Below are 19,384 nucleotides of genomic sequence, written 5' to 3' on the forward strand. Positions count from 1 at the left end.
ATATTAGCTAAATTAGTCTTTCTTTTTTCAAAGTCATAAAAGCAGTGTATCATTGAATGTCAGATATTGTGCGGAAATAGGCAGGAGAGGGCTGCAGCTTATGAAAATTATAAAAATTAGGAATAGTGCTCAAGGTTTTGACTTTAGGAACATTACATTGACTACTGCAGGATCCTGAATGAAAGCTTACCTTTTGCTTTGATAGAGAAGGGGACAATTTTCTTCCTAGCACTTTTCTTGCAAGTGCAGGATCCACTTTTTTTCAAATCAATCAAATATTGATCCATTTGGTTGTGACAGGAATTTGACTGAGCTGCTTGTCTCCTGAGCCTCACATGGTGGGCTAGGAGAGTATGATGGGCCCAAAGTCACCCAACTGCTTTTAATGCCTAAGGCAGGAGTAAAATTCACAGTCTCCTGGTTTCTAATCTGAACTACTAGACCAAACTATTTCTTTAATCAAGTAGACATGTTGCTTTGCTCCTGATTTAAATTAGTTTAAAATATAACAGTTAGTGAGCATCTACTATAGCCCTTGATTCTCATATTGCACAAATTCCTTATTCCATTCAACATGATTCTTCCTTATTTCTCCAGGAGTTTTATTCAATGAAGTAAACACACACATCTGCTGCCCTTTTCTTTTATTTCATGCAGCAACTGTAATGGTGTTATGCTTATTGGCTAGAAATTTTTATCAGCACGCGCACATGGGTAGTATGATAATTCTGTAAAAGAGGATGGGTTTATTGTATTTTGGAATTTCAGAAGTTGTAATCATATCAATGCATGACCATTTGGGATACAATTATTATTGAATAAGGAGGAAAAGAAATGCTTTGAGCATAACTTCCTCCAGATAGGGAAGCTCTAGGGTAACATAGAATATTCAATGTGCTGAATAAATACTACAGGTATCTGCAGGAAAAATAGCCAGATAACATTGTGAGTACATCAGATTAACATTGGTCCCAGCAGCTCAAAGTCTGTGGTTCAGAAAATTAAATTGTGGAAAATGCTGAAATCATGCTACATTTGTTGCCTGGAGTTATTTATAAAAATAATAAAAAACAGGATTTAAAAAGATAGGAAACTTGAACTAAGAAAGCAATTCATTAGTTTATTGGAAAAAAACTTAAAAAATATTTTTGTTATTATTGAGGCATTTTATTAGACTTCTATAGAGTTGCTTTTTATTTTATAGACTTGCATATGCTTGTTATCATTTTTTCAGTGAACACATGACCTGCATGAAAATTACTTAGTTTTTGATTTTTAAAGCTGCAGATTTTTTTCTGTTCACAATCCTCTCTTTGCTGTCCACACTTTTCTCTTTGAAAGTGCCCGGGAGTGGAAGCACGTGTGTAATAGCAGGAGTTTGCCACAGGGTGGTACACTATGTCTATTTAACTGAAGAGTTTTCTAATTCAGTTGACAGTCTAGTTACAGCCCCCACCCCAGCCCAGCCCACCCCCGTTAGCGTGGTCTACCAGTAATAGAAAAGTCAAGAGACATTGCAATACCTGGATTTCTGCCAAAAGATTTCCTATTCTAAAATAAGAAATAAACTTCAGAGGATGTGATTTTATTTATAACAGTACAAAATGGGAGGGTCTGCCTCAGCTAGTCCTAAAGAGAGAAAGTGGGATTTTTGCTCAGGTTTTCACTGACATTTTTAAAGCTAATTGTGGGGATGCAAATCAAGTGCAGGGAAAAATCTTTACCTGCATGGTGAATTTATTCTGCAACATGCCATAGCTAAATTTGATTGACTACATAGTATAACAATAACTACCGTCATTGGTATACAGTATGAGTAAACATGTCTTTGTGCGGTAGGATTTTCTTTGTATAAAACAGATCTGAGAGTTACAAGAAAGGAGAAAGGATTGTGGGAGGGAAGAATGAGATAAAATGTCATCAATACTTCTAAGAATTGCATACAATCTGACATAATCACATCAATATGATTTCTAATTGTCTGAGATTGTAGCAAAATGATCACAAATTGGTAGAATGTAAACAATCTTAATTTGGGGAGTGTTATGTTGTTGAAAAAGTTGCCACATAGCCATTCACAGTCAGGTGTGCAGCACTGATAGTGTTTTTGACTAAAAAGCAATTCTTGTATAATAAAAATGTATGCACGCACAGCAGATATAACATAAAGATCGGATTCCTGACCATCTAGCTCAGCAGTCTAATATCACGATGGCTCATCTACTGTACAAGGAAACCTACTGGTCTCCTATCAGATCATTTTCAAAGTTAGTCACTCCTACCACGACTAATAGCCCTTGATCTCTTATGATATTCCTGAAATACTGTAGTCCAAGACAGCACCTCATGTTACGATAGTGAATGCCACAGTTGAATTACATGTTGTATAAAAGAGTACTTCATTTTGTCTGTTTAGATTCTTCTAGGACTCAATATCATTTGGTGACCTCTAATTAGAGTAGAATAGAATAGAATAGAATAGAATAGAATAGAATAGAATAGAATAGAATAGAATAGAATAGAATAGAATAGAATAGAATAGAATAGAATAGAATAGAATAGAATAGAATAGAATAGAATATCATTATGGTCATTATGTATTCCACAATAAAATTAAGTGCCACAGAGCACACTATACACAAGTAAAAACCACAAGTAAAAACACACATTATATACACACATCTTTCACATCCTATTCACCATTGCGCTGCCCCTCATATTGCACTTCAATGTTGCACTATACAGTAGTATTTAATATGGTTACAGCTCTGGGATAAAAACTGTTTTTCAGCCTATTTGTCTTTGTTTTTATTATCCTGTACCATTTGCCATATGGTAATAGTTCACAAAAAGAATGTCCGATATGAGATGAGTCTTTAAGAATATTTTGAGCTTTCCTAAGACAGCAGAAGTGTACAGTTCATCAGGGATGGAGAAGAGAGGGTAGCCTATAATCCTCTGGGTGATGGTAATGACCCTCTGGAGTGCTTTCCTATCTGCTACTGTGCAGTTGGCAAACCACACACAAATGCAATAGGTTAGAATGCTCTCTACTATTATAGTACGAGGGCAATTTGGAAATAAACCTCCATTTGAGCATGTGCGAGAAATTGGCAGGGATAGCAACACCTGTCCTTCAGTAGGCAGTGAGGAATGGAAGGAGAAGGTTGTGTTGCAGTTGATTCGTCTGCTAGATCAATTGAAAATGAAGCCTGCCATAGAAAATCCTCCCAAATGTGAAGTGTGTGTAGTAATAAGATTCCTGTGTATGAAAAAACTTTTTCCGCACACTGGAATCTTATTACTACACGCACTTCACATTTTGCGGGATTTTCTATGGCAGGCTTCATTTTCAGTTGATCTAGCGGATGAGTCAGCTACAACACAACCTTCTCCTTCCACTCCTCACTGCCTACTGAACTATTGCATATGGTGCCATAGGATGGGCATCACTATCCCCGCCTATTTCTCGCACATGCTCAAATGGAGGTTTATTTCCAAATTGCCCTTGTACTTTGAGAAGGAGAAAAGTTGTTTCTCCTTGTCCATTTTATCCATACCATGCATAATTTTGTATTCCTCAACCATATCCTTCCCTTTGCCTCCTTTCTAGACCAAACAGTCCTCAAATAGGGATGCTGCCCCATCCCTTGAGCCTCTTAATTGTTCTCCGATAAACCATCTCTAGCTTTACTACATCATTTTTGAAGTATGGCAACCAGAGCTGCACATAATAGTCTCGATGTAGTTGTACCAATGATTTATATAAAGGGCATTATAATACTGTCATCACTATTTCCAATATCATTTTTATTATCTCTAACAAGCTTTTGGCCTTTTTTTTTACAACAGATGTGCACTATGTTGGCATCTTCATTGAACTATTTATCATCATTCCATGAACTCTTTCCTTTTCACTTCTGATCCTATTAGTTTTTATAAACAGTTGGGGCTTTTGGCAGCAATGTGTTTTATTTTACACTTGCTCACATTGAATGGCTCCTTCCATTTTGATATCCACTCCCCTAATGTACAGAGATTCCTTTGGAGTTTTTCAGAATCCCTTATTGTTTTTACCACTCAGAACAATTTAGTGTCATCAGCAAACTTGGCTATTCCATTCAACACCAGGTGATTCCAGGTAATTTATAAATATATTAAAAAAGCACTGATCCTAGACCAGGGGTGTCAAACTCAATTTCACTGAGGGCCGCATCAGTATTGCAGTTGCCCTCAGGGGGCTAGGTGGGTATGGCCAGGGTGGGTGTGGCCTACTGGGTGGGCGTGGCTAGAGTGCATATGGCCTACTGGGTGGGCGTGGCCAGCTCTACATGGTTCGCATCAAGGGGGCCTATGGGAGCCTGGGCAGGAGTGGGACAGATCTGAGGGTCTCTGGCAGAAGGAGGGTCTCTGGGACAGGGCCAAGGCAGTGGGGGCCGTTCCCTCACTGTTTCCAGGATGGCTTTGCGGGCCACATGAAACCACTTCACGGGCCGGATCTGGCCCCCGGGCCTTGTGTTTGACATCTCTGTCCTAGACAGAACCCTGGGGGACCCCACTAGTTACCTCTCTTCATTGTGAGAAATGACCATTTACTTTTACTCTTCATTTTCCATTCTTTACCCCATTGCTTATCTACAAGAGGACCTACCTTTTTATTCTATGGCTATTAAACTTATTCAGAATCAACCTTTGATTATGTTGGAGCCTCTATTATTGTGATTTTAAACAGCAGCCAAGCTTTCTGGAGAGAGATTGCCCTTTTGGCTTTCTATTTAAGTTTTCTTTTCATCAGTCTATTCAGTTCTGAGAATTTCCCTTCTTCGAAGTGAAATATAACTATGCGGAACTTGCTATGTAAGTTAACCCATGTCTGAATGCTGAATTTTATTGCACTATTGCACTATAGTCACTATTTCACATTATGAAGATGCAATAATAATGATATTTTATTGAGAATCAATTCTCATTTTCTAGGTATGGTAGGTGATAAATTAGTAGCATATTATAAGAATTTGTAGTGTTGTGTAGTCAATGTTAGCATAGGTTATACCAAAGAATTGAAATTGACAGTATCCCACATGATGGGAAATCGGATTGCACAGAGTTCCTCATTGTGTGGAAGACCGCAACTGTGCACCAGCCAAGTATGCTTATAATCTATGGTGGGAAGCATTGCAATCAGAGTTAGAAATATCTGTCTGTGGAATACCTTCCTGTAGGAGTCAAAGAAAAGAAGAACAACCTTGACTGCCAAGAAAGGCTCTGTTTTCTCTGGCAGGAAAAGGAGAAATGATCACAGAGACCCATGAAGAGAAGAGAAGGATCAATTGGAGCTCTGCAGGTTCCTTCTCCAGGTTCCTTCTCCAAAAGAATCAGAATAGAGGAGGGTATGTAGTTATTTTCCTGCTGGAAGCTGCCCAAAGTCATTGGAGTTTATTTATTTATTAAATTTAGATGGTGCCCATCTCACTGTTATAGCGGCTTTCAGCTGCTGGGTGGCATGCAAATTGGATTGATAAATAAATGAACCTGGCCCCAAGATAGAGGCACCAATGTGGTGACCTATTCTCAATTACAATCTCAAAGTCGGGGCAAGGGAGATCTGTGGTCAAGCACATTGTTAATATCAGGCTCTTCTTTAATCCTAATGCACATATAAATGGACCCTTTGTACTTGGCTCTCTTTCTAAGAGGAAGTAACTAGCTAAATATTTAGCTCAGTCTTTCCCCGTCATGTATTTTCTTTCTTGTTTTTCAATTAAAGTTAAAATCCTGTTTCACTTATCTTTCCCCAAACTGGATTCTTAGGGATGCTCATACACACAGAAAAAGTCATTTTCTCTGACACCACTGTCATAGACAAATCGCTACTTGAAGAAGCTGAACCTTAAAACTACCTATAACCTCAGCTGGTGTGGAAAATAAATGTGACTGATTTCCTCTGGGACTGTGAATCTAGAACATTTACGGAGCCTTTTCAGGGAATTTGTTGCAGGTAGTAGTTTTAATAAGATCTTCATCTCCACCAGAAAGATTGGAAATGATCACTCCCAAATGTCTTTGATTAAACCATAAAGCTTGTCTCAGCTCCTTGGTATTCTGGGGAGCTAGATTAATGAAACATTTGGTAGAATGGCTAGAGTATAGATGTCAGAAAATGTCTTGCAACATGATCAATTACCAATAAAAACTACAACAGAGGACTTCAGAGGTGTTGGATCTCTGTCCATGACTAATTTACACATTGTATTTCCTTTAGATTCTATTCCAATGCCATAGCACAGAGAAAAATTTGAGAAACATTTAGACACAAGAGATCTATTAAAATGAGCATTAATAAGGCTTCTGCTGACTGAGTTAAGGAAAGTTGTATATTCCTTCTGTTAACTACATTACAGGTTACTCCTGTCCAAATGCTGATATCTGACAATGCTTATCAGATCATAAGCCTTCATTGTGGCCTATGGTAGAATGGTTGAATTGGTGGATTTAAAGTGCTGGCAAGAAAATAGCTCAATTCTCTCTGACAGAGAGAGGTTAAGGCCACATAACTGAAAACTGCCAAATTGGGAAATGCTAAAGGTAAAAACAATGTTACAGCAAAGTCTTATCATACTACATGAAGTATCAGCCTTATGACTTTTGAAGCCTTAGATCAGGGGTCCCCAACCCCAGATCTGTGGACCAGTACCGGGCCATGGCATGTCAGCAACCGGTCCACACAAACAAACAAAGCCCCATCTGCGGGATGCAGGTAGCATACAAACCCATGCACTCTCCAGTCCATGGAAAAACTTTTCTTTGTGGAACTGGTCCCTGGTACCCAAAATGTTGGAGACCTCTGCCTTAGATTCACAAATCTAAGATAATCAAGTACTCTAAAAATTACTATAGAATTCATTAATACTGCTGTCTTCTTTGTTTTGATCATTCCTGAATGTCCATGTCAAATTACTCTTTCTTTAGTAGACATTTTATTTAGTAATATTTTTCTGAAATTATATTAGTTATCCATTAGTTAGGATAGCAATTGTTATTTTTTATTCTTTGCCTAAATGTTTAGGCTCTTTGCATTAACTATTGTAAACTATTCTTTATGATTGTTATATAGCTGTTTCTACTTTGCTTCTGTTTCCAGAACTAGAGACCTCTGCTTCTTTTCCTTATCAACCTTATAATTTCATTCTGAGATCTTTCTTTCACTTTGTGGGTCAAATAAAACATCTCAGACTGAAACCTTGTTCTCTATTTGGTACTGATAATCCATACATTCTCTTAAGTATTCTCCTTTTTGGTATGCTGTGAAAACCGTAATGTCATTGTGAGTTACTTGCTTTGCAAATGAATGTGATGGTCAACTAGGGCTCTATGCTATATGACAAATTACTGTTTACTAGATCAATGCAATGTAGCTTGCATTTAGGCCTCTATGGTGAAGTGTTACAATATGTCAGGTGAACAATTTGTGGTGCAATTTGTCTTACTGAGACACTTCATTTTGATTCTGAGCTTTCTCTGGCATTTCCATAGACAGAAGTCTCTTCCAATTCCTGGATATTCTAGAACAGGCCCCCAAATCGGCATTAAATAAAACAACATACCACATCCACTTCATTGTTTAGAGGCAGGGGACCACAATCATGAAACCACATTGTAGGAACACTTCACTCACATTTCATTACCTTTGAAGCAAACTACCCTTGCAAAGCTTTTTTATTGTTGACAGCTTTATAGTTATAGTGTTGATCAAATATTATTTATAAGTTTCATAATTTATTTAACCATGCTGCAAGGTCTATTTGACACCTTCCTGATTTTTATAACCAGCTAAATAAACCAGGCAAACTGTTCCTAGGTTTTAGAAGGCAATGAATAAAATAGTATTATTATTGTTATATATATATATTACATTAGTAATATTTTCCTTATATTCCACTTTTTGAAAGAAAAAAAAATTCTAAATCAGTTTGTTCCATTCAGTAATAATTTGTATGTGAAGGTTAGATCATTTTCATGGTAGTATTCTTTTCTCAGTGGAGCATTTTGTCCACTGCTTCATTCAGTGCTTTATAGATCAATAATGTTTATTATCAACCAAATGATTGATCCATATAATTGTATGCAGAAAAAATGCACATAATGGATCAGTAGAATGTACATGACTGTTTCACTTCATTCTGTCCTCCTTCTGCAAACCAAAGGTCTGAAGACAGTGACTTACCTCGTTCACATGATCTGCCCAGGTAACCTGTACCAGAACAATCGCAGACATATCTGTTCCAGCCATCTCTACATATGCCATTGTTTTTGCATGGGTTGCTTAGACATGGCTTTGCTGTTTCTCTTGAACAGGAGGGTTTCACCCCAGATGTGCTCTGGATTTCTGCCATTTGACGGATATCTTTACTCTGTCCATCAATAAACAAGTCTCGAATACACCCCACATAGCCATAATTTAGAAGGGCTGTCCAGACCTCCGTTGGAAAGACAAGGCCAGCTTTATTTTCTGGCAAACCTCCAAGGTATAAATCATCATCTAGATCCAAGATCTCACTTTCTCCTGGTGCAGTATAAGGACTTCGCATCGTGTTGACAGAAATAGTACCTATTTAGGAACAAAGTATAAGTAATTCATTTGAGACAGCATGTTCTAACTATTTATTATTGGTATTTATATTCTAATTCTCAGTGAAAGTCATTCCCCCCCAGTAATTATAATAAATATTTTTAAGGTCATATGCATTTATCTGGAGAACAATTGAAACTTGAATAAATTATTTTAAAAAGGAATAGAAATAACACATTCAATTGTTATTACAAGAATTAATCATGCAGAATGAATTATAATTCTATGTTTGTTCATTTGTTTTATTTGCTGATAAAAACAAGGCAATTTTTCCCCCAATATATTTGCAGGAGGGTATATTGATTTTCTAACATGGTAGATACTACCCAAGATTGTGTGATGAAACCAATTTAATTCCTTTATAGCATATAATTTGATCATCTGTATTCAATAGTATGAAGATGGCACATTTTGTACTAGGCTCACATGATACTTGATTCTTTTTCTTCCAAGAAGTAAGAACATTAATCAATTAAACAGTCAATCAATGCACAAATACATATACCATGTGAATGGGAGACAAAAAATATAGCCAGCAAATGTCTAAAAGGATTATTCTTAGTAATGGGCAAATGTAATTTTATGACATTTAAATTTTTTTAAAAAATAAAACAGATGTAAAAAAATAGCAGAAAAATGAAATGAATGTTTCTTCATATGTTTGAGGAACTACATATCATATTAGTGAAATGTTCCCTCTGCTATGTAAAATAACTTGAATGAAAAATGGCACTGAAGAACAATCCAAAATAATTAAAAACAACTTAAAAAGTAACTAGTATAAATATGAAAAAAGAGGACACTATGGAAACTCATTTGAGGAACCCACAATTTGCTCTGTCTTGTCAGATGGTATCCAAACCAGGGCACCACTGTTATTTTCAGGATGCATGAGAGAGGAAAACAGCGCTAGGATCAAAACATGATCAGAGCATTTCCAGCTGTTTCTTATATTGAAATGATTTGATCTTAAACATTAAATATGAATTTAGATTTAGTATGTTTCTGTTCTAAGCACATTTGCATAATTTATCTGTCCTGTTTCTTGGGATATATGGAGCAGCAGTAAATGAACTTTGACTGACATTGCCAGGATCTAAGTCTAAATTTTCAAAGTATATATTTAAACTCAGATTTGTCCTCATGTTTAAGCATAGGTTAGACAATAACTGAGATTGTTAATTATGTAATACAGTACTGCCAGCTGGAGCTTTCCTCCAATAGGTTTTTTATATCCTGTATGCAAACCTTCTTCATGCTAATAGTGGGCACAAACCCCTCCCCCATTTCTTTTCTAGTCATTATAATTTGATGTGACAAAGCAAAAGTTGTTTTCGGAATTGACGCAAAGGAGAATTGTGGAGAAATCTTCATATCTGGAGAATGGTGCCCTTGCTCCCTTGTGTGTTAAATCCTGCCTTTTTGTATCCAATCACATTTCACTGGCATGCAGATTCACTTCCCACACATTTAAATTAAATTTCAAGTTGACGTCTTTAGGGAAACTTCCATTATAGATCTCTGCCTCCTGAGAAATTGGAGAATTCTTCTTTCCCTGAAGAATCACTGATCTAATTTCCCTGCTTACAAATTTGATGGAGAATTTTGAAAGACATTTGTCTCCAGCTCTTTTTCCTTCTGCTACAAAAAGGCTGAGTTTTAGCCATGAACCAAACCCTGCATGTCAAGGTAATACATCCCAAAGAGCTGCTCCCTAATGAGGAAAGATCTTCAGTGGTGTACAAAATCAAATGCAAGAACTGTCACTGTAACAACATTGGGGAAACAACCCAAAAGGCTCAAAACCAGGATCCATGAGCATAACTGGCGATCAGACAGCAAGAACAACGCTCACAAGTATGGGTACATATGTCCAGCCATGATCATACTTTCGATCTTGCAGGGGCACAGACCATCGCCTGAGATGCCACCAAGGGCAGCGAGCTACTTAAGGAGGCTTGGTTGTCGAACGGATATTCGATCAATCATCACATAGATCTACTGCCTGCTTATCAGGCACTAAGGGGGTGAGAAGAACAGTGTTATAATTTATGACGGGTGCAACGAGCCCCATCCTTGCAGGATCGGGACGGTGTGGCTACATGAGAAAGAACAGCAGCACTCGCAAGGGAGGAGTCCACCGCACGTCCCTCACCAAACCTAAGGATGGGTGCCACTAGGGGGCCAACCTATGGGCATTCAGACATGAACCAGGCAGACAAGGAGATGACTACAAGCGAGAAAGTGACTCCCGAGCTTACAAACATTGATGCGGGACAGCTAGGAACTATATGGTTGATTGGAGCGGGTAGACTGGTGACCCGCTGAATGAGCAGGGCACAAAAACCACCAGCTTTATAAGCAATCTCCCTGAACTCCAGCTTTTACTCTGATGACGTCGGCAGTTAGCCAACAAAAGCTAAGTGGATTAGTAAACAGTTTTGTTTGTATTTTATCCTGGTATTCGATTGTCTTCTTTTCAAATATATATATATATTTGAAAATATATATACAATTCCATATTCACTCCATAATCCCTCTAAAGTGTTTGAGACTTTCTGTATGCTCATTTTAATTTCTTCCAACTTTATAATGGTGAGAAGAGACAGGGAATACTATGAGGCAATTAGTTCTCCTCCAGCCTATAAATTGGAGAGTGCGAAAATCATCGTTCAGTCAATTTAGTGGCTTAAGCTAGAGCTTCTCTTGGAGTAGTCATAGTCTCTCCCATCTATATCTCACATAGAAGAGAAACAATAATTTCTAGTATCCCTTTCCCTGTATTTTTAAAATGCAAGTAGTTCTTGACTTATGACCATAACTGGACTAGAAACTTCATTGTTAAGCGGTGCAGATGTTAAATGTGGCATCATATGATCACAACTTGCTACTTTCCCTGCTAGCTTCCTCCTTGACTTTGCTTGACAGAAGCTGCTTGGGAAGGTTACAGTGGCAATTATGTGATCCCAGGACGCTGCAACCATCATAAATGCAAGCTGGTTGCCAAGCACCCAGATAGTGATCATGTGATCGTGGGGATGCTGCAACAGTCATAAGTGCTAGGACTTCTTGTCACTTTTTTTCAGCATCTTGCAACTTCAAACAGTCAACAAAAGGAACAGTTGTAAGTCTGTTCATCATACTACCTGTATAATGAAATGTGATTATTTGGTCACTTTGAATAAAACAAGCAAACAAATTGGTGTAAGAAAAAAGCTATTTATCGAAGTATCACTTTTTTTTGCTTATCATTTCTCATTCAAATCTGTGATGATTTGCAACAGATACTTTCCCAACAACTGCAACCAAGTAAAAATATACAGGCTGTGTATGGGGAAGTGGGTAGAAGTAGCGAGAAAGTTATGGCTTATTTGAATCCAGAAGGCAAGGAGGCAGAGAGAAACAAAAGTTAGTGTGAAAGAAAGAAAGGGAATCCACAAGCCCTGAAGAGCGCTAGCATTGCCAGTCAACATAATGGAAAAGGTTGCAGTCTTAGCTCATCTACTTAAAGAACTAGGTAGCAGGGGCAATACTTCATTGATCTTATCTAAACTGAGAACCTAAGTAGAGTTAGGCTTGGCTAGTGCTTGGATGGGAGGCATCCAGGAAATACCAGAGGTATAGTGGGAAACATCCTATAAGTAATCAAGGACCACTTCTGAATAGTTTCCAAGAAAAATGCATGGAAGTGTCTATGAGGTCAGCAGAAACAGAGACTGCACCAAATATTTACCTTATGGAAAAAAGATGGCAGCATTTCACCAGTGCCTCATTGGAGCAAATGCTGCATGTGAAAGGGCCAAAACTGCAAGTAAGGTAACAGCTCAGTAATATATTATTCAAAAGCCTTATCAATCTATGTCAGAATCACAACAAGATGGTTACCGGGAAACAATTTAGTTGTCTATTGTTTGTGGATCTATTATTAGTAAGAAAAATAATCTTTCCTCTGTTCCTACATTTAGATGGGAGGAAGCTTAAGCCTTAGAAACATTTACCATGCTTCTTTAATGGAATATAAACTAATTTAAAGTTCTCTTTGAAATCTAAAATCTATACTTAGTTAGACATAAAGGTGATGATTTTTTCTGCCTACTTTTAATGTAGGGGTGTGTGTGTGTATGCATGTGTGTATGTGTGTGTGTTTTCTCTAATAGTGAATCATATCACAACATTTTGCAGAATGCAGATATACTGGCATGCATATTATTCTTTTTCTCCTAGAGTTTGATCAATAATGGATTCTGGGAGTGCCAGAAAAAATGTAAAAAAATAAAAAGAGAGAGAGAGAGAAGTGCAGTGCCATGCTAAAGGACAAAAGGGAAAGCACAACAGGTTAATCAAAAGCTCTTAGTGGTCCTTTTAAGCTCCGAAAGTGCACAGCAGTAAAATGCAGTTCTCATTAATTATTTTCTGGGACTAGCAATTCATCTGGGATAAGTGCTTGTATATCAGAACATACTTTTTTTTTTCTTAGGCTTAGGGCTACATTTGATCTTTGAGTGATATATTAGGAGATGCACTACAAAAATAGGTGAAGCCAAGACAAACAAATTGCTGGAATCTGAAGAGAAAAAAAATATTTACTTTAAAATTAGAGCAATATACTTAATATAAATACTTTTTAAAATATATTTTCCAAGCAACATCAGGTGTTTTGGGGGCCATGCCTAAGGCTTTGAGGAAAAGTTGTTCAGTCGCTAAGTCATATTTGACTCTTTGCAACCCCGTGGACCATAGCAAGGCAGCCCCCCCCAGTTTTCCACTATTTCCTGGAGTTTGCTTAAATTTACTTTCATTGTGTTAATGACACTATCTAACCATCTCATCCTCTTCCATCCCCTTCTTCTTTCCCAACATCATTGTCTTTGCCTATGAGTCTTTTCTTCTCATTAGGTGGGCAAAGTATTTGACCTTCAGCTTCAGAAACTGTGCTTCCAAAGGACAGTCATGCTTGATTTCCTTTAGGATTGACAGATTTGATCTTTCAGTCTAAGAGATTCTCAAGAGGCTTCTCCAGCACCATAATTTGAAAAAATTGAGGTAGAGAGGTACATGCAATTTTATAAATCATATCTAGGCAAAATTAACTGCCTTATTCTGAACCTAAACATTTACTGTACCTGTTTAAAAAAAAAACACTGCTGCATCTAATTAGTATCGCAAAAAACAAAACAAAAAAACAGGATCACCATGTTTTTAAGTGTCCTCAGAGCAAACTCTATTCTACAAAAGCTCTGGAATTCCAAGCAAATGAAATCAATAAATGATTTGAAACCTAAAACTGAAATTTGAAATCAATAAACAGTTGCAGTTAAGCATACTAAATCTGAATGGCAGTTTTCTCTGTTTCCTACATCTAGTGGCAATCCAGATTTTTGCAGCACAGATGCGGTAACTTCATATTGCTCTTTTTAGGTTTTCTCTCTGGGAAGTTTTCTCTGGATATTTAATGCCCAGTTTTCCAATGGTGGAGCATGACAATGATGATGATGATAATAATCAACAACAACCAATTAAGGACAAAGGTGGCTTGATTAACAATAAATAAATTTATTTGCTGCAGAACGGATGCCTCTCATTCAACCAACAAGATAGCATACATTAACATTTATAATGATTGTTTTATGCTTCCCAGAGTCACTTTTAGTGAGATCAGCAGCTATTTTGATTAATAAACCAAAGTTGGCTGGGTGACTTTGTAACAGTCATTCATGCTCAATCCAATTCATTTCACAAGGTTGTTGTGGGGAACATGGAGAAGAAGGAATATTTGCTGCCTTGAGTTACTTATAAAGTAATAAAAGCAGGATGAAAAACCTGAACGAATGAACGAATGAACGAATGAACAAATGAACGAATGAACGAATGAATGAATGAACAAATGAACAAACAAACAAACAATCTGAGCCAGCTATAGAAGAGCTACAGTATCCTTCTTGCCTCCTATTTAATATTTTGAAGTGAGGGGAAATTAAGAATCCTTTCCTGAGTTGATTACACAGGACAGGCAGTTCCTGTTCTGGGAATGTAGTTCAAGTTACTTTGGAAGTTGTCTCTTGATCTGTCTATTCTGGATAATTTCCGCCTTATCTCCAACTTCTGCTTACAGGATATTTTGGGTAAAGCTGCCACTTCCATTAATAACACATTTCTGGGTTTTTGACAGAAATGGCATTAGACGGTCTGGAAGATGATGTTTGTTAGGACCCAGATGAAGGAAGCATGGCCTTCTGGTCCTGTCAATGACATTTGATATCATTATGCTTCTGGAATGCTAGAGAAGGCTGGGGATAGGAGGCCTTTTTCTATAGTGATTTCAGTTTATCTTCCTCTTTCTTCTATACATTCATCCCCTCAAATTTCCTGTCTCTCAATAACCACATGGTCATTACGTCCCTGGTGGTATACTCTTTGTTAATCTGTCCCCCAACATCAACATCCTGAAGAGGTGGATGTTCTAGTATTTAGGAAGTTCTGCCTTCTAAATACCTTACTGGGATGTGTTAGTGATAGCTAGTTAGTCAATTAACATTTGCCATTACCTCCCATTCTCAGTTTGTGAATAGCTAATCCCTTTGAACTGAGTTTATTATTTGAGCAGTGGTTAGAAATAAAGCAGATATTCATGACTGAACCTAGCTATTTCTAGTGAAGTTCTGATATGTGCAGAAATAGACTGTTTTTTCCTGATTATGTTGTATGTATTATAAACAATAGTTACAAGGGTAGGTGAAGTAAAGTTTTTTTTATAAAGACACTGTTTTCAGAAATTGCTGCTAAATTGCAAATACAATCAGTTGTTTGATTCTGTTTCTGCTGTTAAATTCTATTTAGAATTCTATTTAGAATTCTATTAAGAATATTGCAATCATACTATCCTTTACTTAGGAATAAACTTCAATGAACTCAGCAAGACTCTGATCTGAACAGGCATATACAAAATTGAAATAGCCATTTACCTTCCACAGATATTTTGCATTGGTCAGAAAGAAAAGAAAAAACGTGAGGGCAGGGGGAGGTTTGGAAGAACATGCTAGTGTGTTATTTATGCTAACCATTGGGATGTCATGGTAGGTGATCCAATTTTAAAATGTGGGCAACTCTGCAACTCTTCCTCTATGAAAGAATACCTGGAAGAAAACCTTGACAGTCTAAAATTTTAAACATGCTTACTATGGCTAAATACTTGTAAGTGTTCTGTACCAGCCTGCTACCGGCCCTGCAGAAAAGGCAGGGACAACCCCTTTTACAAGAAGACAAGAGGCTGGAACTAAGCCTACCAAATTTATGGATACAAAAGCAAACAAGACACGAACCATGAAACAGGAGCTATTCAAGCGGTTGCTTTCAGCAAACCAGCCCTCCCACGCATTCCCCTTTTATACAGTTCAGGGCGTGGCTTCTCTCTGCCTCCTTCCAAGGTGCCCCATTGCCTTCCTCTGTTTACTCCTGATTGACTGCCTCCTGCGTTGGGCGTCCTTGAACAGGGCCAGCTGTGGGTCATCTTCATCCATGCTGTCAGGCTCACACAGCTGGGTCTCCGTCGTGACCAGGTGGGAGGGGCCTGGCTGAGAGCTCTCATCAGCAAGCTCTCCAACCCCCTCAGCAAGCTCTTCAACACACCCCTCCTCCTCCTCTGAGTCATCCGACCCAACTGCCGAACCCACAGGCTGACCCTGAATCACAACAGTAAGGCATAACAGACTTAAAAAGCACAGAGGGAACTGACTCCCAAGGAATGGAAACCTGGTGCTTTATTTGTTTTGTCATTATGATGATTGGTCATGACCTAAGTTTTCTATTGTTTACAGACATCTAGTTAGGGCACCTATCCCCTACTTCTTGGGGTTCTATGAAACAAGAATAATTTAAAAAAGTACTTGAATAAGTTGGAAAGTGTCATATAGTTTTACACACAGAGAGACATAAAAAAACCCTCCTAGATGGCATAAGGGGACAGAGAAAGGGAAAGAAATACTTCCAACAATGAAATGGATATCTGGAAAATGTTACTCTGATTGAGACTGTGATTATTCCAAGCCTCTAATTATATACTCTGAAAAAAAAGCCATGTGCCTCTTTCCACCCTATAATTTTTAGCACTTAAACTGGAATACAGGTTTTAATTCAAATTTCAATGACATTTTAGCTGTTAAATGTAGGCTTAGCAGTGAAAACAAACTGTTTATATAGTCTGATTTACACTGGCACGTACAAGTAGAATTTGGCCATAACGAATTTCTTGTCTGATTTTAAAGCACGATCATCATTTTTCAGATGTTTGGATAGCAGCTTGGTTAAATAAACCCATTTGAAGGGCTTCTGTCTTTTTTCTTTCAACATCCTGAAGAGTTTAACAAAACATTAAAGTGCTCAAGGAGCCTCATAACACAATTATTAATGCAATCTTGTCGTGTTGCAAAAGCCACAGACAGCAAAGCTTTACTGAATGCTTTTGTGGGATTTCCAGCCTCCCACTTTCACCTCTTCCTCCTCTCTGCTTTACCTGCAAGGATGGCAATGCAGTAATAACAGACAAACATTTCCCATAGGTATGAGTTAATGAGCCTCTTCAATTATATTCATTATCTCAGCAATTTCATTTCAACAAATTTGCTTTCTAAAACTGAGGCTTGGCGGCAACATTACGTCAGGCAGTAGCAGAGGAAATGAAAGGAAATAGGGACAGTATCAGCTCTGTTAAGATGCCCCTTTTGTCTGAATCGTCCCTCTTCCATTGCTCATTTAACAGTCATTAGCATTTCCATTATCCACCACCATACTGCAGCACAAGCAAGAAGGGGAGAGATTATTTTGGCTGCTGAGTAGTGTCCTTCTCCTTGCTATGATGGTAGAATAGTCAGTCACCAAAGAAGCTTACAACTTTTAAATGAAGGTATGATGCTGAGCATGCTTCCATTTGTAACTAACTGCAATTTGTTGTTTCATCTGAAATAAATGATGTTTCTTATAATCTGACAGGGAGAAGTGCGAATCAGGTATTACACATCAGTCATGCTAGAAAAGAAAGGTACCCAAAAAGGGAAGCCACCTTCTGGTTGGTGATTCAATTATAAGGGATGTAAATATAGGGAAGGATACTGAGGTTTCAAAAGAAGTCAGGTGTCTTCCAGGTGCTACTGCCAGTAGGGACAAGAAGCGTATTTTCAAAATAGTCAACAATGCCAGCAATGACTGTGATGTGGATGCTATTGTACATCTTGGCACTAACGATCTGTCCCAAAAGGATGTACTCTGTGTGCACCATGATTTCCAGAGCTTGGGGCAGGAACTCAGCAGAATAGGCTGTAGGCTCACTTTTTCAGAGGTCTTACCAGTGTATAAGGAGCAAAATGGAAAAGGTCAGTGTATATCAGAATTTAATATGTAGCTAAAGGAGTGGTGGAAAGGAGAAGGCTTCGGTTATATTAGTCACAATGTCTGTAACTGGTCCAATGAAAAAATGTACAAAAGAGATGGTCTGCATCCATCCAAGAAAGGGAATGAGTTACTTGGCAATAAATTTACAGCTTTTCTGGAGGAATATTTAAACTAAACAACGGGGACAGTGAGTTAATTGATACAGAACATCACTGTCACCTGCAATCTAAGAAAATAGGGGAACTCAGGCACCACACAAGTTATGTAGCAAGTAAATACAAGGTCAGTCATAAGGGACGCAAATGTCTATACACCAATACACAGAATATGAACAGTAAGCAGGGTGAACTAGAAATTCAGGTAAATCAGGGCAGATATGATATTGTTGCCATTATGGAAACATGGTAGGATGAAACCCACCAATGGAACACATAGCTAGAGGGATTAAAATTATTTAAAAGAAACAGACTTAACAAAAGAGGAGGAGTAGTTGCTCTATATATAACAAATAACTTTATCTCTACAAAAATAGAGCACAACAATGATGAAAACTGTAAACTTGAATGCATTTGGGTCAATATAAAATGGGAAAAAAATGACATTGCCATAGGTGTATACTATAGGCTGCCCAACCAAGCAGAGGAAATAGATGAACTTTTTGCTAGTCAGCTAACTAAAGTATGTAGGAAGCACATCACAATAGTAATGGAGGACTTTAACTACCCTGACACCAACTGGGAGACAAACTCTGCAGCAAGTGGAAGATCAAACAGATTCCTGACAAACCTAGCAGACAAATTTCTCTCCCAAAAAGTAGAGAAGGGAACTAGGGGATTAGCCATATTGGATTTAATTCTCACTAACAGAGATGAAATGATAGAAGGTGTCGAAGCCACAGTAACCCTGGGGGGAAGTGATCATGCAATATTGGAATTCAACATTCTGGAAGCATAAGCAATAGAACACAGTCAAACTAGAGTCTTGGACTTTAAAAGAGCTAATTTCAATAAAAAACAAGAAAAAAGTTAAGGAAATGATTGGTCCATTAGTGGAGGAAAGTGGCAAGAAGGTGACAAGCAAAAAGGAGAAAGCAGAACTATTTAACTCATTTTTTGCATCCATCTTTACACAAAGGGAAAAAAACAGTCCAACCTACCAAAAACAGTGCCATAAAAAACAGAATAGAAACACAAATTAAAATAGGCAAGAAAATGGTAAGTGAGCACCTGCCAGCCTAGACAAGCTCAGATCACCAGGACCAGATGGATTACAACCCAAGGTTCTGAAGGAACTGGCAGATGTGATCTCAGAACCACTGAACTAGATCTTTCAAAGATCCTGGAGCACTGCGGAACTACCAGAGAACTGGAA

The 19,384-nt window shown here is 37.9% G+C and overlaps 1 protein-coding gene across 21 annotated transcripts in view; it reads right to left on the reverse strand.

Moving 5' to 3' along the window:
* Positions 1 to 19,384, reverse strand: part of NRXN1 (neurexin 1) — a gene marked incomplete at its 5' end in the record, with an annotated part of 949,216 nt that overhangs the window by 561,252 nt on the left and 368,580 nt on the right. For all 21 annotated transcript variants that reach the window (XM_083350272.1, XM_083350275.1, XM_083350271.1 and 18 more), the window contains one exon: positions 8,225 to 8,608. In XM_083350272.1, coding sequence (XP_083206398.1) covers positions 8,225 to 8,608 — 384 coding nt within the window. The remainder of the gene's footprint in view (positions 1 to 8,224; positions 8,609 to 19,384) is intronic.

The sequence above is a fragment of the Vipera ursinii genome (genome assembly GCF_947247035.1).
Source record: "Vipera ursinii genome assembly, chromosome: 1".
Taxonomy (NCBI): domain Eukaryota; kingdom Metazoa; phylum Chordata; class Lepidosauria; order Squamata; family Viperidae; genus Vipera; species Vipera ursinii.